At 57.2% G+C, this 20882-nt stretch overlaps 1 protein-coding gene across 2 annotated transcripts; it reads right to left on the reverse strand.

The window, feature by feature from the left end:
- Nucleotides 1–186: 186 nt before the first annotated feature.
- On the reverse strand, nucleotides 187–20222 carry RTKN (rhotekin). 2 transcript variants are annotated; one of them, XM_056115409.1, is made up of 12 exons: nucleotides 19834–20222; nucleotides 6625–6824; nucleotides 4625–4686; nucleotides 4486–4539; nucleotides 4271–4391; nucleotides 3924–4133; nucleotides 2197–2291; nucleotides 2005–2111; nucleotides 1621–1749; nucleotides 1241–1409; nucleotides 1034–1138; nucleotides 187–509 (listed from the first exon to the last, which is right to left on the reverse strand). In XM_056115409.1, exons 1-12 carry the CDS (start codon nucleotides 19942–19944, stop codon nucleotides 199–201), a joined length of 1674 nt encoding a protein of 557 aa, XP_055971384.1. In that variant the 5' UTR covers nucleotides 19945–20222; the 3' UTR covers nucleotides 187–198. The 2 variants fall into 2 exon arrangements, with proteins under 2 accessions (XP_055971384.1, XP_055971393.1); XM_056115418.1 differs by lacking the exon at nucleotides 19834–20222 and adding an exon at nucleotides 17828–18590.
- Nucleotides 20223–20882: the final 660 nt, after the last annotated feature.

Below are 20882 nucleotides of genomic sequence, written 5' to 3' on the forward strand. Positions count from 1 at the left end.
GAAGGGGGTGGGGGGAAGGGACCCCCCAGCGAGCCCCAGGACCAAGCCCCTCGCACCACAGCACCTACAGCTGAAGATTGCCCCCACCCCAATCCGCAGAGGTAGGGGAGGCCGCCCCAGGAGCTGAGCCCACCTGCCCCGGCCCATGTCCAGCTGCACAGACGCCGTTTTCCCCGACGATCCTGACGCCACCAGCTCTCACACCGCCGACTGGAGCCATGTGTGGGGGGACCCTTTGCTGCAGAGGCCTCTGGACTGTGGGGGTCGCGGTGGGCGCCGAGGGGCAACAGAACGGGAAGCCGCGGGGGAGCGGTCTGGGGGGGCAGCGTCCAAGGAGAGTGTTCGGGGGCGCCCCCAGGGCGAGGGGTGGGTAGAAGGAGAGCAGGGGCGGGGCGGGGTAGGCTGGTCCGCGAACACGGCTAGCCAGGCAGGGGCTGTCTCCAGCCTGGACCCCTCCCGCTGGGCCAGGATGTCTGTCACCGCCGCGATGTCATCCAGCGGCTCAAGAGCTGTGGCACCAGGAAGGGGGAGGGAGGGGGCTAGTCAGAGCTTGGCCGCCGGCCTCCCTGGGCCTGGCCATCACCTGTCACTGTAGTAGGATGACAGCAAAGCCCGGATCTCAGCCGAGACCGCATCGTCCTGCAGCAGCAGGCCCTCGCCAGGGCCCCCGGGAGCCCCCGGCTCAGCCGGCTCGGCCAAGACTAGGGGGTGCGGGATGGTTCAGCGGGGACATGGGAGAGGCCGGAGGGAGTGGGTGAGATGGAGAGAGAGGAGGAAGAGGAAAGCAGAAGCAGAGACAGGAGTCCACATGCAGAGAAGGAGACAGAAAGGAAGAGATTAGGAAAGAAATCCATGAGATGAAGCTGGCCTGGGGGGGTCCTATTGGGGGGGATCCTGCTTTGAACTTTGGTGGAAGTGGTTCTGAGAAGAGTCGGGAAAGAGGAGGAAATGCCACGGGCCCGCGTTCAGCCCTCCTATCTGGGTTCCTTTGGAGACCCCCCCAGCACTTCCCCGAGCTCCCACTTCTGCTCACCCATTTCGTGGTACAAGGACCCCTGCTTGGCCAGTGCTTGCGGGGGTTTCCGGGGAGCAGGGGTTTCAATTTTCATGATTTCCTCACAGCACTGCTTCCACTGACCTGAAGGGAGAGTGTGGGAGGGAGTCGGACAGGCGGGGAACCATCTGCCCCGCCTCAGTCGGAGTCAACCCAGTCTTCACCCAGCACCCCACACACACTTACTCATGTCGAAGAACAGCTGCCACAGAGCCTCCCTCCAGCTCTGCAGGGCTTCCCGACTCTCCGTCTGGAGGGTGTGTGTCACCTCATCCCCCCCATACCGGTTGCTGATGCTCAGGGTGAGGGGCCGGCCTGCCGCCTGCTCCAGCTCCCCGGCCCGGACTCGAGTGTCCTGCAGCAGAGAGAAGCAGGCGTCGGAGGAGGCACCAGGAGGCGTCTATCTCCCAGGCACCTCGTTTGGGCAGAAGGGCCCCCAGGAGCCAGCTGCACCCTCGAGGGAGAAGGGAGAGCAATGGAGGCAGGGAAAGGGAGGGCATGGAGGTACACACACACACACACACACACACACACACACACACGGAGTAACCGTCGCCAGGAGTCACCTTGTTGACTGCAATAGTAAACAGCGGCTCCTCCCCAGTGTCTGCATCCTCCGGGTGCCGGTAGCAGAAGAGGTTTGTGCCTTTCAGCACCCCATGTACCCGCTTCCAGTCCTGCAGCTCCCCAGTTTGCTGGAGAAATGACAAGATTTCCTGGGGGGTGCGCGTGCACACACACACACAGACACACACCACACACACCGCTCCCTCTTGGTGGAGAATGTGCTCCTTCCTCCTTTCTGCCCACCCCTGCTTCCTGGTCCCCACCTTGCCACCCCCCTCCTTCCTCCAGCCGGACCCCAGTGCTCCCGAGTCGTCCCACTGCTCCACAATCCAGTTCCCCATTCCTGCCCGTGCCTCCCTCCACGCCCCCCAGGACCCCCATACCTGCACCCTGAGGGGGCCGCTGGCAGTGGGCTGAGTCATGCAAAGAGGCTGCGCCACCAGGCGGCAGCAAATGCTCCCGTAGAGGGGCAGCCAGGCGGGGTTCTCCTCTGCTGGAGGTGCGTGTGGGGAGTCAGATGTTGGGGGGGAAGGGGCGCCTCTCCACACCCCACCCCCACGCGCCCACACACCCACCGTGGCTGACGAGGCTGAGGTCGTGCGTGCGGAACCCGTCCTGCACCGCGGCCAGGGTGAGTGTGCTGTGGGCCAGGAGGTGGTACCGAGGCCCCCTGTGGGAAAGATGTAGAAGTGAGCCTCAGTCCCGGGAGCGGCCAGGCCAGGTCCGGCCAGGCCTCTGGGGACATGAGCTTGCGTCCCCCACCTCAGGGCATGTCCTGAGCCCACAAGAAGCTCCAGGCTCTTTGCTTACTCCCCCTACAGCCTGGTGACAGTCGTGGCTTAGCAAGGTTAAAAAATGTGCCCAGGGGCCGGGGCCATAGGAAAGCAGGCCTTACATGTCGGGGTTCAATATCCAGCACCCCACATGGTCCCTCGAGCACCACCAGGAATGGTTCCTGAACGCAGAGCCAAGAAGTAACCCCTCTGAGCACAGCCAGTGTGGCCCCAAAACAGAACTTAAGAATTTAAAACATGCACAGAGGCTGGAGCGATAGTACAGCAGGGAGCGTGTTTGCCTTGCACGCAGCCGACCGGGGTTCGATTCCCAGCATCGCATATGGTCCCCTGAGTACCGCCAGGAGTAATTCCTGAGTGCAGAGCTAGGAGTGACCCCTGAGCATCGCAGGGTGTGACTCAAAAAGAAACACACACACACACATACACACACACACACACACACACACACACACACACACACACGGCCAGAGCAGCCAGGCAAGACCGTTCAAAGGACTGGAGCAGAAGCGTTGCATCCAGATAAGGCCTGGCTTCAGTACCCACACTGGGTAGGTGACCCCAAAACAAAGCACCTGGAAACGTGCCTCTAATCTCTGTCTTTCGTTGATGAAACTGCAATATGAAGGCGAATCTGTCTCCAGAGCTTTGTTCAGCAGCCCAGAGGATCTCCAGTGACGCATCCTAGGCCCAGCACAGCACACACCCAGGGCCTGGCTTTATGTAAGAGCTGGTTTCAGAGACCAGGGAGACAGTCCAGCAGGCAGGGTACTTGCCTTGCACACAGCTGACCCGGGTTAGATCCCTGGCATCCCATATGACCCCCCAAAGCACAACCAGGAGTAATCTCTGAGCACAGACCCAGGAACTCCCTAAGAACACCTGGGTGTGTCCTGCCCAGAGTGATAATATAGCAGGTAGGGCACTTGTCTTTCATGCAGCCAAGCCGGGTTCAATCCCCAGCATCCCATATGGTACCCGGAGCATCACCAGGAGTAATTCCCAAGTGCAGGTCTAGGAGAAACCCCTACCCATTGCCTGGCATGACCCCAAACCCCCCCACAAAAAAATGAGTTAAGACTCCAGGGCTCTTTCTCTCTCCATTTGCACTAGTCCTCAATTAGACGTGGGTCTGGCGCGGCGTACAGGTTCGAGAGCCTTCCCATTCCCCTGCGGCTGCTTACAGGGCCCATACAGGGCCCGGGGGGTGCGCTTGCTGAGCCCGGGAGGTGTCACTGGAGATCCTCTGGGATGCTGAGCAAAGCTCTGGAGACAGGTGTGCCTTCATACTGCCATTTCATTAACGAAAGATAGAGATTAGATTAGAGGCACGTTTCCAGGTGTTTTGTTTTGGGGTCACCCAGCTGAGCTCAGGGAACCATACAGTGCTGGGAACTGAACCCAGAAAGCTGGACCTTCTGTGCCGCGCAACACAGCTCAGAGGTCACCCGGGCCCGATCCAGACTGCCGAGGCCACAGTCGGGGTGGGCAGCAGAACGGGGCCTTACCCCACGGCCGGTGTGGGGAGCAGGATGGGGCTGCTCCCAGAAGCTCCAGCATTCTCCAGTGATGCCCGGACACGCCTCCCTGAGGACCGACCCAGAGAACTGCTGAGTTTGGTGGCCAGCCGCTTCGGGGCGCCCGTCAGGGCCCCTTCCTCTTCCACGCAGGCCCCATATAGCTCTAGGCGAAGTTCAAAGTCTGGCCCTGCATCGGCACTGCAGACACAGGGAGGGAGAGAGGAGGATCGTGCTGGGCAGAGCGCAGTGTCCACCCTCCCACAGGCCCTGGAGACGGGTGGGGAGCGCGGAGCAGCACTGGGGGAAAAGGGCGTCCAGAAGGGCAGGGCGCTCACAAGAGTATGTTGTTCTGGAAGGAGATGTCCGTGAGGGTCCGGTCCACCAGGACCATCTCCGTGTCTTCAATGTGCTCCCCGAGCTGCAGCAGCAGGAACACAGCCCAGCGGTGGTGCGGGTCTGGGGACAGAGCAAAGCCGTCTCCACATGGCCCCAAGCCCTGGCCACCAGCAGGTCCTTCCCCCACTTTGCTGGCAGCAGGTGTGTGACTCACCGCCTTTGTTCTTGAAGTACTCTGTGTCCTTCCACATGAGAGGGATCCGGAGGTCTGCAGGGCAGAGGGTGGGGACAGGCATGAGCCGGGGGAGAGTGGGGCTGGGGGCGGGCGGTCTGGTGAACGCGGTGCTGCTTACCAGAGATGCAGACCCGGCCTCGGCAGGGGGACCGATGGGCAGGCGAGCAGCTGTCCGAAGGCCTGCGGGAAAATTGGCAGTTTCTGAGCCCCGACTGCGCTCCACACCCCGTTCCAGTTCCCAGCCCCCAGGACCCCAGGCTCCCAGGCAAACTGGCACGGCAGGGCTGAGGGACAGAGAGGGGAGGCGATGATGAAACCCAGGCGAGCTGGACACTCAAGACACATTAACTTACATCCTCAGTGTGCAAGCGTGGGGCTCTCCCCCATTTCAGCACCTTCCCCATCACTACACACACACACACACACACACATATATAGACACATACGTACACACACAGACACAGACACACACAGACTCATACACACACATAGATACACACATGCACACATACATACACATACACACCCATACACACACATATATACACACATACGCACACAAACACATACACACATACACACACATATATACATATACTCACATACACAGACATATACACATACACACAAATACACTCAAACACACATACACACATACATGCATACACACATATACATGCACACACATAGACACATAGACACATGCATACACACATACATGCATATATACACACATACACATACATACACACATACACCCAAATACACACACACATACATACACACATATACATACACACACTGGCAGCAGGTGTGGGACTCACCGCCCCACACACACACTCCCACATACACACATACACACACTCACACATACACACAGCAGCCCTGGCAGGTGAGCAGGGCCCTGTGGGCACAGGCACCCGTGGAGATGCCCCTCCCAGGGCTCTCCCTCATGCGCCCTTCAGAGGCTGTGGCCAACATCCTAAGGAGACTTGGCTCCACCACACCGCCCGTTTCTGCCGGGAGGTCACCAAAACTCAAGCAAGGAAAACGTGTGTCCGTTGACCTCAAACTGATCTCTCCCTCCGCCCTCAGCTTCGATGTCCTCCTCATTAGATTTTCTGGGCCTTCCCTGTGCCCCAAGCACCCCAGTCCTCCCACTCCCAGGCTCCCATCCTTCCTCTCTTCTCCCCTCATTAGGAGGCCTGTGCTCTTCGTCCTCGATGACTCACCACCCAAACCTTGGGGATTCCCCTAAAGAACCAAGGGTGGCCCGGTCACTGCGTGCTCAGCGGTCAGGAACCGAGGGGGTCTGCCTCAGCCCCACTGCCTAGACCTGGGGAGGGGCTGTGCAGGCAGGGCGGGGAAGACCGGACCCAGGGCCACCTCTGGGAGAAGTGGGGAATCGGCCCCCAACTGCTGGTTCTGCCTTTGGTTTTAGGGAGTGACTGGTGAGTGCTGATCTGCCTCCTCATAGGGACTGTGTCTCCAGCCAGGAACCTCCAGGTCCTAGCGCAGAGCCACTTTCTCCCGCTCCACCCACTTGGCCAGACCAGCGACTGCTAACAGCCAGTTCACCTAAAACAGCCTATGCCCTGAAGGCCACTTCACGAAATAAATCGTTTCTCCAGCCTTCTCTTCCCCCCACAGCATCGCGTCACAGAGATCCGTCTGTGCAGTAGAGCGTGACGTCAGGGTAGCACGTGTCTCACACTCGGGCTTCTAGGATGCACAGACTACTCGCAGGGGCAGGTGGTGTCCTTTCCCAGTCCCTGCCTCTAGTGATGAACTCCAGGTTTACTGTCACTTGTGGCAAACTGGTCATGCTGCAAATGTGTCACTCAGCGAACTGAGAAAATGAGCCTTCCCAGAAGCCAGTCAGTCTGCAAGGCCTCGAATTCGGGGAGGGGGGGGGGGGGGGAAGGGGCGGGGGGCACGGGGAGAGGGGGGGGGGGGGGCCTGCCACGCTGGCCCCAGGCACTGGCTGCCGTGATTCACTCAGGCAGCGCACCTCAGGGTGGCGCACTGGAACCACAAGGAGTCTTCCCGGCACCCTGGGGTGAAGGCGCTCTTCAGAGGGGTCCCCCCGCCCGCAGAGCCTGGCCCCTCCCCGCTCACCGCCGGCCTTTCTTGCCCAAAACCTGGGCCTCCTTGCGCCGTTGCAGCTCGCCCATGTAGCTGAGGATGCGACTGTTGCACACCAGCAAGCTCTTGGTCGCCTCCAGGGCCTGCTCCCGCTGGGAACAGGCTGCCAGCAGCTTGCAGGCGCCCTCCCTCATCCGGATCTCATGGTCCAACTTCCGCTGCAGCTCCGTGTCCTGGCAGGAAGGGGGGAAGAAAGGGGAGAAGGTACCGTCAGTGGGGACAGAGGGAAGAGGCATCCAGTCTCCCGGTGGGGGGGGAGCTGTGGCCCCAGTGAAAACGATGAGTCGTGTTTCAGACAACGTAAGAGCAGAGGATGATGCTCAGTCTCTGTAGCCTAAAACTAAGCAGGAAATCATTGTGAAATTACAGATATCCTAACTAATACATTGGAAGGGTGGGGGAAGTTAAATGCCCTCTGCTTCTTTTGGATATAATTTGGGTAAATCTATGAAGACTACAAATTCACAAGTCCTTTGATCTAACTAGTCAATATCTCAGATTTTAAATATATGGGCTGGAGCCATAGAACAATGGGTAGGGCATTTGCCCTGCACGCGGCCAACCCGGGTTCGGTTCCCAGCATCCCATATGGTCCCCCGAGCAATGCCAGGGGTAATTCCTGAGTGCATGAGCCAGGAGTAACCCCTGTGCATCGCTGGGTATGACCCAAAAAGCAAAATAAATAAATAAATAAAAAGTGAGGTAGAGGGACCAGAGAGATACTACAGCAGGTAGGGTGTTTGCCTTCACACAGGCAACCCATGTTTGATCCTAGCACCCCGTATGATCCCCCGGGCCTTCCAGAAGTGACCCCTTAGAGGCAGGAGTAAGCTCTGAGCACCACCAGGTATAGTCCAAAACTCAAAAAATTAAAATAAAGGATGAGACAGACGTGTGCAGTTAACGAAATCATATTCAGAATACGGGAAGTGGCTAGGGATGTGGCTCAGCACTAGACCACATTCCCTGCATGTGTGACGCGCTGGGCTTGATCCCCAGCACCCAAAAATACATAAGAAACCTGGCCACGAATGTAGCGCGGTGGTAGAATGCATATTTCACAAGGAAGAGGCAAGGCCCTGGGTTCAATCCCAGACACCACCACACCAAAACCATCAGAGTACATGATATGAGAAAAAGCAGAGCAGGGCCAGGAGATAGTGCAGGGCTGGGGCACAGCTTCACATGCAGGCGGCTCAGGCTTCAGTCTGGCCCCGCACGAGACCCCAAGCACTAGGAGTGAGCCCAGAGCACAAAGCCAGGAGTGGTCCTCAAGCACTGCCAGGTGTGAACCCCTCCCAAAAGAGGGGAGAGAACACTATTACAGTACCATTTGTGCATGATACAAACATGCACAATCAAAGTTCTGTATAGAATAGTGTTTGCAGAACTAGGAGACAGAATGGAAACTTGTTTTGTTTTGTTTTGGGCTACATCTGGTAATACTAAGAGATTACTGCTGGTCATATGCTTAGCCTCTGATGTCTGGGTACCATGTGGTGTCAGGAATTGAACCCAGGGCCTCCTGCATGCAGAGCATGTACTCCAGTCCATTGAGCTATCTCTCCAGCCAAGAATGGAAAACGTGTGTGTGTGTGTGTGTGTGTGTGTGTGTGTGTGTGTGTGTACACGTGTTTGGTGGTGCAGAAGTGGAATGTGACCCTGTGGTACTCAGGGCTTACTCCTAGCTCTATACTCAGGGAACACTTCTGTTCACATGTAGAACAAAGACCCTACCTGCTGTACTATCACTCTGGCTCCCTAAAAAAAATTTTAAGGGGCCAGAATGATAGTACAGTGGGTATGATCCTTACCTTGCATGCGGCTGCATGTGGTTTAATCCCCAGGATAGGATCCCATAGGGTCCCCAGAGACTGCCAAAGGTGACCCCTGAACGCAGAGCCAGGAGTAAGCCCTGAGCATTGCCAGGTGTGGCCCAAAAACAAAAACAAAAAATCTTGAAGACATGAAGTACAGAAGGTAGAGAGCTTGCCTTGCATGCAACTGACCCATGTTCGATCCCCAGCATCCCATACGGTCCTCTGAGCATCACCAGGAGTAATTCTTTAGTACAGAGCCAGGAGTTACCCCTGAGCATCACCAGATATGGCCCAAAACAAAATTTAAATAAATTAATTAATACCAGGCCCCTGGGTCCTGAGCAATAGTATAACAGGTAGGGCATTTGCCTTGCACACAGCCAATCCAGGTTTGATCCCCAGCATCCCAAATAGTCCCCCACACTCTTCAGGAGTGATTCTTGAGCACAGAACCAGGAATAACTCCCGAGAATTGCCAGGTGTGACCCCAAAACCTAATATGTATATAAAAGTAGGCCTCAAAACAGACTTGCCAAAGGAGCATCAGGGAGAGGGGGTCCTACTGCATTGCAGGCAAGCGGGAGGTCCCACCCTGGGAGATGCTCAAATGACCACATGCAGTGCCAGGATTTACACTCAGGTCTTGGCCACAGTCACATGCCAGGCAAATGCTTTCACCTTCATACTATCTCTTGGGCCTTTGGGGGAAAAAGCTTTTTAATTTCCCAAGTGAGTCTAAAGTACAGTCAGTCCAGAGAAAGCAACGAAAAGGAATAACACAGCTAGAAAAAGCCATTCTGAGTTAGTCCAAGGTTTCAAGTGATGAGGGCAACATCTAGTTGACAAGGAGCCATGGAAAAGGCACTCCCAGCATCCTCAAGACCCCCAACACAACCCAAACTAGTGGATCTTCGACCCAAAGGCCTCTGAGTTTGAGCCCTGAGGACAGAGGAGATGGGAAAGCAAGTGAGACGGATCAGGAGTGAGGCAGAGTCGGGTGTAGGAGGGCCCAAGGGGAGGTACCCAGAGAACCACCAGGATCCCGGGCACATTCACTCAGAAAGGATGTGGCACAGAGCGATGTGGGCGAGCACAGCTTGAAAGGCAACCTGAGGGTGAAGTCACAGCCCCGCCAGTCCTGAGAAGCTGGGAAGAAACTTATAATAACAGCACTGGGCATTTCACTCAGCCTCCGTATGCCCCAGTTTCTCCGTCTGTAAGAGAAGGCTGGAAATAGTCCCAAGACTACTCTTGAGACAGGAATATGAAACGTTTTGGCTAATGGCTGGTACCCGACTACACCAGGGGCAGCAAGGCTATCTCCCCGGACAACCACGGAGCACCTGTGCTGCTGAGGGCTCCCACTAACACCCCAGCCGGGAGGTGAGAGCCGCACAGAAGCACGGATGTTCCAGAGAACCGGGTCTTGGGCAGCAGGCTGGCTGGAGGTTTTGGAGAAAGGGGGAAGGGCAGCCACCATACACTCTGCGGCTCCCTTGAGTGAGTAAGGGAAGCCACCAAACTAGAAAGATGCCCCAAACGTCTCTTCTCACTCATCCCCGCCCTCCTCCACCCTGACCTCGGTTGCTGGTCTGAACACAAGGAGTTCCGCCCTCCAAAAGCCTTGGCTGATTCCCCAGAGAGTTTTCCTTCACTATTTCCTGAGTTTGGCCAGATTCTCATCACCCCATACCCCAGCCTTATTCACCTGTTTCCTTGACCATCCATCCTGCAGGAATACTTCAGCCCGGTGCCAATGCCGAGACCACCAGGCAACCCTCCACCCCTCCAGACCGCACAAGTTCCACTCCACCCTCTTCCCCATGTCTGTCCGCACCGGCTCCCACCTTTGCTAAGCTAGCTTCCTGCTACGCGCGCACAGGCACGCACACACACACACACACACACACACACACACACACACACACACACGTTACACCCAACGTCCGGCTGTAAGTACCCTGAGAGCGTCAGGGGCGGGTGCGCGCGGGGCTCGGTCCCCAGCACTCACGGATGCTTCCCCGGCCCCGTCCATCGCGTGCGCTCCGCCCCGTCTGCCTGCGGCGCTCTGGGCGCCGGTGACATCAGCTCCAAACTGCCGCGAGAGCCTCAGGGGCTCGGGAGCGCGGGGTCCCCGGGACGGCTGGCTGGGAGCAGCAGCAGGGAAAGGACCCCAGGCTTCGGCGCTGGAGGGTGGCTGCAGAAGGCAGGGCGGCCCCCGCCAGCTTCAGCGCGGCCTCCAAGGTGACCCTGGTTCGGATGCACGTAGGAAAGCCACTCTCTGTACTGCGGCTTTGGACTAGAGAAAAGCTTGACCCTGCCGGGAAGAGCCAGTCCGGAGGCCCAGGCGGAGTCCACTGGCCCCTGGCCATGGCCCGGAGCGCTACAACTACAGCTCCCCAGCCCAGAGGGTGCCTGTCACCCGGTCTCATAGTTCCTCCTGGAGCAGGCAGGCAGCGCAGTGGGGGGTTGGGGGTGGGGTGGCGGACTCCTGGGAAAGTATCCAGAACTGCCTGTCAGTGGGCCCGGGTCAGGGCCCCAGGGGCTGGAGGAGGATGAGTCACCGGCAGAAGCAATGGCCCTCCTGGGACATCCTTTCCCATCTCACTTCCGGCTCTGCTTCCCATCACCTCTGTCCCCTTCAGACTATCCACCCGGGCCTCGTTCAAATCTGTTTCCGAACTCAACTAGCTGTGAGAACCGACCAACTGAAGCCTCAGTTCATGTGTGTGTGGGGGGGACTTTTGGGGGGGAGGAGGAGAGTGGGGCTGGACGGAGGGCATAGTCAAAGGTGCTGGAGGCTAGTGCAGGGCACTGCCCAGTCAACCGTGCCATGCCTGAGAGCAAACCCAGGGCTCCAGCGTGGAAAGTTTGTGTTTCAGCCTTTGTCATCTCTGAGCACTCCAGTGCAGAGAAGTCTATGTCCTGTGAGAAAGTCTAACCTCTACCACGGGGCTTCTTGCAACCCCTTTTCACCCAGGAACTGTGTATGCAATCCCAGGTGTATAGGATATGACACGTGTATGCAAATCAAAGGCCAGAGTGATAGTAGAGTGCGTAGGGCTTTTGCCTTGCACACAACCAACCGAGGTTCTACCCTGGCACCCTAGATGGTCCCCTGAGCACTACCAGCAGTGATTCCTAAGTGCAGAGCCAAGAATGAGCCCTGAGCACTGCTGGGTGTGGCCCCTCAAACCAAATATTTACTGATAATAAATCGCAAAGGGCCAGAGAGATAGTTGACAGGCCAGGCACATGCTTTGCCTGCAGGAGACTTGAGTTCAATCCTGTGTACTTCATGGACCCCCCACATACTGACAAAAGCAGCCTCCAAGCACAAAGCTGGGAGTCGCTCCTGAGCCCTCCTCAAAAAAAAAAAATATTTTTTAAAAACATGAGGATGGGTTCGAGCGATAGCACAGTGGGAAGGGTGCAGAGCACTGGCCTAACACACAGTCGATCAGGTTGAATCCCCAGCACCCCATGTGGTCCCAAGCCCTGCCAGGAGAGATCCCTGAGCATAGAGCCGGGACTAAGTCCTGAGCACCACCAGGTGTGGCCCAAACCCCCTTCCCCAACTTCTTTTTTAAAGTTGTATGACCCCATATGGGGTCCCAACCTATAGCTTAAGAAGCTAGGACAATGTCCTGGCCTCGGGCATACTCAAAACAATCTTTCTCTTACTCCTCCACTCCACTTTTCGTGCAGCTTAAGCTATCTGCTCCCGAAAGTCTTGGATTTACTCTTCCATGACTGCCACTCCTCCCCATTTCCTGAAACTTCAGTGGTTCTCCTGAGGGACGATGAATTGCTGAGCAGCAGTACATCATCAGCCTATGGATGAAAGAGAGGTGACCAAAGTGAAAGCTAAGACTTCTCTTCTGCCCCAGAACTTGGGCAGACCTCTCATGAGGATGAACTGTGCTGGGGAGAAGGGGAGGAAGTAAAATTTTAACACTTGTTTGGTGTGTGTGTGTGGGGGGGGCACCACTACCACTCCTACTGGTACTTAAGGATCTCTCCGGGCAGTGCTCAGGGGACTATATGTGGTGTCATGGATGAAAACCAGGGTCAGCCGCGTGCAAGACAGGTGCCTTATTCCCTTATCTCTCCAGTTTCAAATTTTAAACATTAAGTATCTAAACCAACTCTGTGCAAGAAAATCTTCTGCAATAAGAGCCACTAAGAGCCCAAAGGGCTGAGCACAGGCTTTGCATGTAGGAGGGTCAGGTTTGATCCCCAGCACTGCATGGTCCCCTAAACACCACTGGGAGGAACCCCTGAGCACCAAACCAAAAGCAACCCCCAAGCACTGCAGGGTGACACACAAAATATAGATATTGCAATGTTCGTAGCCATCTAGTACTTGAAATGTAACTACATCAACAAAGGAACTAAGTTCGTTTACTTCATTTTAATTCACAAAAAATTTCGAATTTAAATCATTATATATGGGTCGGAGAGATAGCTCAATAGGCCGAGTGTATATTTTGCGTGTTAGCAGTTTTGACTTAATTCCCAGTATTGGAGCCAGAGCAAGGCATTTGTGTTGGACACAGCTGACCCAGGTTTGATCCCCGGCACCATATATGGTCCCCTGAGCACCTCCAGGAGTGATCTCTGAGTGCAGAGACAGGAGTAAGCCACACCACTGGGTGTGGCAAACCCCCCCCCCCACACACACACACAATTAAGTCCCAGTATTTCCTGCTTGTCCCCTGAACATGGCTGGGACCCCAGAGCACAGAATCAGGAGTAGCCCCAGAGCACTGAGTAGTATGGGCAAAAATAAACAAATATTTACCCGTACCTAGCAACATGGGCAGTCCAGAGAAATAGGAATGGCAATAGATTTTACCTCATTTGCCAACACAAAATAATAGTAGCTTTCTGCATATTAGAAAGAGGTGGCCTTCCCCAGGCAAACACAAGATAAAAATGTCCCTTCCAGGGGGCTGGAGCAATAGCACAGTGGGTAGGGCGTTTGCCCTGCACGTGGCTAGCCGGGTTCAATTCCCAGTATCCCATACGGTCCCCCGAGCACCGCCAGGAATAATTCCTGAGTGCATGAGCCAGGAGTAACCCCTGTGCATCACCGGGTGTGACCCAGAAAGAAAAAGAAAAATGTCCCTTCCAGATGCATTGGCAAAAGGGAACTTGTGTGGAGAAGAAAATTAAAAGGCCATATCTGGGCTTGTTGGTAAGGGATGCCACAAGTGGCTCAGACAGAATACTGTCCATTCTGTTTTTTAGGTTTTTTTTTTGGGGGGGGGGGAAGGCCACACACATCTGTGCTCAGGATTTACTCCTAGCTCTGTGCTCATGGATCAACCTGGGGGCTGAGGGGACCATATGAAGTGCCTGGTACTGATTTGGGATCGGCTGCATGCAAGGCAAGTGCCCTGCCCACTGTACTATCGCTCTGGCCTGGTAATGTCCATTCTGATCCAAGGGACAGGGATGGGGTTGGTATGGGGAAGGATGCGTGTAAGAAAGAGCCTTTCCTGGGCCAGGGAGAGAGCTCAAAGGGCTGGAGCATGTGCTTTGTATGCATGAGGCCTGGGGTGCTCCGTAGAACCAAAAGGTCCCTCAGCATAGCCGTGATGACTCCAGTACAATGTGCTGAGAGCAGCCCCTGAGCACCACAGGGTGTGGGCCCCCCAAAAAGACAAAACTAGCCTCTCCTGAGCTCCTCTCTTTACCATCCTGCCTCGGCAGCACCCCCCAATCTAGTCCAGGAATTCCCCCCCACAACTCCCTCCATCTTCCTCAGTTGTTTATCTTATCCCCACAAGAGGGAATCACTCTCCCTCTCTTTCCTCCCCCTCACATCCCATCCATCATCAGGCCCCAATCAGATGTGCCAATAGCATCCCTTGAGACCTACCCACTTCCGGTCTTCACTATAAACACCTTAAGACACACCACCAGATCGTCTCCCTGAGGCTGTCAGAGTCTTTGCAGGGTATCTCCTGTTGCTTCTGTTCCAACCCCACCCCTTCTAAACTATTCTCCATCATGAAGTGCTTAAAACCTTTCCATGGGAGACAATGGTGGAGGAAAGGTATAATGGTGGTGAGACTGGTGTTCATAAACAGCTTTACAAAACACAGTGTTTACATAAAGTATAAGAGGAAAATTGGGGGAGGAGAATTTTTTTTTAATTTTTAAAATTAAAAAAAAAATACTTTCCATGGGCCAACACCACACTTCAGAATAAAATTTAGGTGCCTTGACTTGCCTTTAACATCCTGCACAATCTGGGCCCTGCCCATCAAGTCTGAGTTCCAGCTGCAGGGCTCCCTTCATCCCCAAAAGCTATCACCCTCATCCTCACTCAGAGCCTTCATCCTTGCCGTGTGCTCTGGCTGGAGTTTCTCTCCAGTCTCCACAGGTACTCATCCTTTACTGGCCTCAGCCTAAACTCTCACAAAACCCTTTTTGGGTTTCAGGGCCACACCCGGTTTTGCTCAGGGCTCGTCCCCATGGTGCTCAAGGAAACGTGCTGGGGCTCGAACCCAGGATCCCTGTTTGTAGAGCACGTGTGGAGTCCCCTGAGCTATCTCTCTAGCCCCACATTTTCGCAGGTGGGGATGGGGATGGTGTTCGGTGACAGAGCATGTGCCTGGCATGCGTGAGGCCCTGGATGTGATTCCAGTTCCTCACAGTCTTCTTCCCACTCTGCCCAGCCCTGCCAATAGGGACCTTGGAGCACAAAGCTGGGAGAGGCTTCTGAGCAGACCGGGTGTGGCCCCAAAACTAAACAAACACAAAGTTCCAGGTAATTTTGTTACTGTGTTGTGAGGGCAGCTCCCAGCATGCCACCAAGGGCCTGGGAACAAATCCAGGGGCTGAGGCTGAAGAGACAGGGCAAAGGTTAAGAAGATGCTGACCCCAGTTCAATGTGAGCGTGGCATAGTGAGTCCCCTGGCACTGCTGGGAGGGACCCAGCACAGCGCTGGGAGTAGCACTCAGGCACTGCCACGGGTGGCAAAATAAATGTGGTTTTTTTTAATAAAATAAACAGGGGCTGAGTGGGTAGGGCGTTTATCTTGCACACAGCCAACCTGGGTTCAATCCCCGGCATCACATATGGTCCCCCAAGCACCGCCAGGAGTAATTTCTGAGTGCAGAGCCAGGAGTAAGCCCTGAGCACTGCATTGCCGGATATGACTCCAAAAGCAAAGATAAATAAATAAAAAGATAGATAAGCAAATAAAATTTTTTTTAAAAACAGGGGCCTGAGAAATAGTCCAGTGGGCAGGGCGCTTGCCTTGCATGCAGCCAACCTGATGCCAATCCCCAGCATCTTCTATGGTCCCCAGAGGGCCACCAGGAGTAATTCCTGAGTGCACAGTCAGGAGTAACCCCTGAGCACCTCTGAGTGTGGCCCAAAAAGCCAAAATAAACAAATAAAATTTAAAAAACAATACATGTGCAAGGCAGGTGCTCACCCACTTCAGGCCCACCCGATTTCTAATGCTGCCTCCTCCTCTGCTTTCTGCGCTATCTCCCTGTTTTCATTGTAATTTCACTAGTGAGATTCATGCTTTGCAGGTGCACTGTCTACTTTCTCAGTTAGACGAAATCTTTCTGTGCCTGGAGGCATCGTGCAGGGCTTAGAGCATCCGCCACTAGTGCAAGCACAAAACCTTGGGTACAAATATTCAGTGTCTTGTGTGTGCCAAGTGTAAGCCTGGCAGCTCAGCTGCTGTGATCCCTAGGCCCACAGGCAATTTCCACATGTGTGTAAGCACAACAAAAAGGGCTGTTACCCCACAGCAAGCACCACAACTAACAGGATACAAACGCCAGATCAGAAAGACCGCAGCCACTCGTGAGCACGTGTGCACACGAGTGAGCATGACTGCCACAACCTGCCTGCCTGACTCAGAGTGCGACCCCAGGTGAGCACATGGGCAAGCACAACTAAAGGCGTTCAAGCACCACAAACTGATGTGTGAGCCCCAACAAGCACATCAGCCAGGCATGTGTGTGCAGCAATGGTCAGTGCAACAACAATGAAGGGATGAAAGCTGAAAATCAGAGCACCTGCCTTGCACAGTGAGGAACTTAGACTTAATCCCAGCACAGGAAGGAAGGAAGGAAGGAAGGAAGGAAGGAAGGAAGGAAGGGGGCGAAAGAGAGAAAGAAAAAGTTGGGGCCTGAGTGATAGTGCAGTGGGAGGGCATTTGCCCTGCACACGGCCAATTCAAGTTCGATTCCAGCATCCCATATGATAATTCCTGAGTGCAGAGCCAGGAGTAACCCCTGAGTATCATCAGGTGTGACACACACACCCCCAAAAAAAGAAAGAAAGAGAGAAAGGAAGAAAGGAAAGAAAGGAAAAAGAAATGAAGAGAAATAGAGAGAGAGAAAGAGAGAGAGAGAGAGAGAGAGAGAGAGAGGAGAGAGAGAGAGAAACTAGGGCAGAGCACAGCACTAAATACAGTCCCCTGAGCCCTGCCAAGGAATAATCCCTGAGCATAGAGCCAGGAGTAAGCCCTGAGCACCACTGGACCTAAAACCTAAAAAGAAAAAGGAGTAGGAGGAGGAGGAGGAAGAGGAGGAGGAGGAGGAGGAGGAGGAGGAGGAGGAGGAGGAGGAGGAGGAGGAGAAGAAGAAGAAGAAGAAGAAGAAGAAGAAGAAGAAGAAGAAGAAGAAGAAGAAGAAGAAGAAGAAGAAGAAGAAGAAGAAGAAGAAACGGATTAAATAATTTTAAAATAGAATAGTTCATAAACAAATTAAGCAGTCTTGGGCCAGAGAGGTCCAACTCGATGGGCAGGGCTTGTTTGACGCTGGCACCCTGTGGCATTCCCCACCCCAGCACAAAACCAAACAAAAACAAAATCAAGACTTTCTTGTCATGTTCACTGAAGTCTGGAAAGAAGCTCCGGGTAGATAGCAGTGTTGGGAATAAATGAGATCCCAAGCACACAAATCAACAAAAACAAGACAAATGAAGTAAAGTGCTCCCTGCAGTGTCCAGAGCCCAGAATCCCTACATCCTGGCCAGAGGCCCCCTTCCCCTTCGCCAGGCTGACCATATCCTTCCTGCCCTTGCGGCTCTCACGCCGAACTCCTGTCTTCCCATCCCTCCCTAAAAGGCGCTCCGGCGCTCGCCACCTCTATACCCACCCACAAGGCTTCCAGATATAGGTATAGAGGCCCACTGCCAACATGATGCTCTGAACGCAAACGGCCTGGCAGCACACACTGCACCCGCCGGGCAGGACGCGCAGACCCACCTGCCGAGTCCCCGCCCGCTCCCAGCCGGCCCCCCACCACCCCAGAAGGCGCGGGCAGGGCGGGGAGCAGGGGGGATGCATGAGGGGGGCAAAGGTGGGGGGCGTTACCTCCAGGCTGAGCGCCATCTGCCGAATGTAGAGCATATTCAGGTCCTCTAGGATGTGCAATCTGTCCTGCATCTCTGTGCCCCGGCGCCCCTTCCCCTGACGGGCCCTCCGGAGAGCGTGCGGGCCGCCAGCCACCACCACCGGAACCCCGAGTCCTCCTCCTCCCGCGGCTCCCCTGGCCGTGGCACCGCGGGCAGCTCCGGGGCAGCCGCTGCCCCGCGCCCCCGCCCCCGGCCGCGGGGACTAACTTTCCTCGCCCGCTGCAGTTGCCGGGACCCGGCGCGGGCCGGCCATGGGCCGAAGGAGAAGCGCGCCGAGGATAGGCTGCTGCCGAGGGGGCTCTGGGCACGGAGTGTCCAGTCTCGCTGGGGTGGCAGCTGTTCTCCCAGCTGTGGAAGAAAAGGGCCCTTTCATTCGACTCCGGCCCCTCCCCGGCCCCCGCCCACAGCCCGGCCGGGCGGACAGAGAATCTGTGTGCGGGACGGCCCGCGCGTGAGGGGCAGGCACAGCTGGAAGGGGGCAGGGAGGGGGCCGCCTCGTGCAGGTCTGCGGAGTCCCGGGCTGGGTCCCCGGGCTGGAATTTTCCGAGACGGGCTCTGGCTGCGTCTGAGCCGGCGGGGAGCGCCGGCGGAGAGGGCTCGGGACGCCGGGGAGGGGGGCGCGGCGCACGAACGCGGCTCGGCTGCCCCCCGGGATCACCGCGGGCGACCTCAAGCCCCGTCCAGCCAGCTCCACCCGGCGGTTACCTCGCTCTCCCAGGAGAAGGGGCGCTGGGGCGGGGCGGGGGGCCGGGGAGCGTCTGGCTGCGGCCGCCCCCGCTCCCCTCGGCGGGCCCCTTCCCTTCCAGACAGGAAACCGGCCCCGATTCCCAGCCAGCTGCGACTCGGCCACCCCCCGCCCCGCGCCCAGGAGCCACGCTCCCCTCGGTGGCCGGCGGGGCCCGGCAGCTCCGCCCCCGCTCCCCGGCGCGGGGCCCCCCACGGCCCGGCTCAGCCCCCGGGGCGGCCCCCCGCGCACAGGCCCCTCCTCCCGGGCTGGGGCCGCGCCCCTCGGGCCCCCGCTCGGGCCCCACACGAAGCTGTCGTGGGGGCCCCCGGCAAAAGCCGCCTCCGCCAGGTCCACTAGTTCCTGGAGCCCGCGAAGGGCCGGGCCGGCAGGACCCGGGCGTGAAAGGGCCTTTGTTCTGGGGCGCCGGGGGTGGAGTGGGGGAGGGGGCCGGAGCCCGGCCAGGAATCCCGGAGGGGAGGGAGCCCGCGGCCAGAGGGAGGGAGGCCGCCCCCGGCCTTAACCGTTTCCAGGCGCCGCCGGCGAGGAGAAGTGACCTTGGGGACCCACTGGACAGTCGCTGCGCGTCCTCCTGTGGGTCTGGCTCAGCCCCGAGCCCGTGCGCCCCTCCCGAGCAGTTTTTGGGAGATGCAGGTACGGCTCGGGGCTGGCCACGCGCTGCGCAGTGGGCGCGGGAGGAAATTCTCCCTGGAGGCTGCAAGCGCGTGTATGTGTGTGTGTGTGTGTGTGTCGGGGAGAGCCATCCCAGATCGCGCAGAGGGTGCGCCCAGACGCACATTCCCCGCAGACGTTGGGGACACCGCCAAGCAGCGGGCAGGGTTTGGACGCCAGGGGCCGGCCTGGAAATCGAGAAGTAAGGTGGGGACAGCCCCGGACCGTTGAGACCGGTGGTGGGAAGGGGCTGGCGCCCGGACGCAGTGCCCACCGCGCCGTGCCACGGCTTTACCCGGGCGAGGCCAAGCCCAGGCACAACTGGAGAATCGAGCCTGAAACCCCTTCGGCGGAGGCCAACCGGAGTTTTTCCAGGCTGAGGCAACTCATCCCTGGCCGGACCAGGGAGTGTCCCGGGTGGCACCGGTCCCACTAACTCACCAGCGGTGCGCGCCTTACTTTTTAAGTCAACAACGGGTGGCGCTAGGCGCGCGGCGTCCCCGCCCCTGGCCGTGAGCCCTCGGGGCCGCGGGGACCCCGCAGAGGGGGCGACGGGCAGGGGCGCTCACCTCGGGCGGGTCGACGAAGAGGCTGAGTCGGAAACGGCCGCGTTTGAACTCCATCTCCAGGGCGGAGCCCCTGGCCACAGTGACCCGGCTGCGGTGGTTTCGGGAGAACATGCTGGCGGTCCCCGGCCCCGCGCGCCGCCGCGCTCGGTCCCCTGGCGTCGGCTTCAGTCCCTCGATGCCGGCCCGTCGGGCCCGGAATCTCCCGCGCCCGGTTCCCTAACCCCGCCCCCGGAGGCCACACCTGGGCCCGGCGGGGCGCGCCACCCGCCACCTCCACCCACGCCAGCGCCACGGCCAGCGCGGCCAGTCCTGGGGCGCCTGGCACCTCGCGAACACTGCGGGGGCGCTGCTTCCCGGGCAGCGGACGCCGACCTCACCTGGGCAAGGGCGGACCCTGAGAAGCCCCACCCCACCTCTGCTTTCCTCCACCAAGCCCGCCCTGGGCGCGGAAAATCCCTTGGTCACGGGGACTGCCGCTTTGGCACCTTGCAGTCTTGGGAGCGCGCCCGGTCTTACCCCCGGGCATCTCCAAAGTGACTCATTATGCTCTCTGTAGTTCCCAAAGTTCCTTCTCCGACACCCACCGAGCCTGTTCATCCCTAGTGGTCACAAATCCTGGTCAGTAGGTCGGAGAGATAGTACAGCCGCTCGGGCATTGCCGTTGTATTCAACAGACCTGGGTTCTGTCCCTGACTCTACATACAGACTCAGGAGTAAGCCTGCAGGTGCCGCCCGCAAACCAAAACAACAAGCAAACAAAACTTGGGCCGTGCTTAAATACATCTTAGGGTTTGAGGTTTTTTGTTTGGTTTGGGTTTGGGGGCCACACCCGGCTGTGCTCAGAGCTTACTCCTGGGAGTGGTGCAGGGACCATATGGAATACTGGGGATGGAACCGGGGTTGACCTAGTGCAGGACAAGCACCTTAATCCCCGAACTATCTCTCTGGCCCTTGACGCATGTCTCAGAACCCACTTACAGAACAGCGTGGCCCTGGCCTCATCCCTGAGCTTTCTGAGGCTGTGTTCTCACCTATGCCCACTCCCTGGC

This window comes from Sorex fumeus, unplaced genomic scaffold (assembly GCF_029834395.1).
Source record: "Sorex fumeus unplaced genomic scaffold, SorFum_2.1 ptg000003l, whole genome shotgun sequence".
Classification (NCBI taxonomy): domain Eukaryota; kingdom Metazoa; phylum Chordata; class Mammalia; order Eulipotyphla; family Soricidae; genus Sorex; species Sorex fumeus.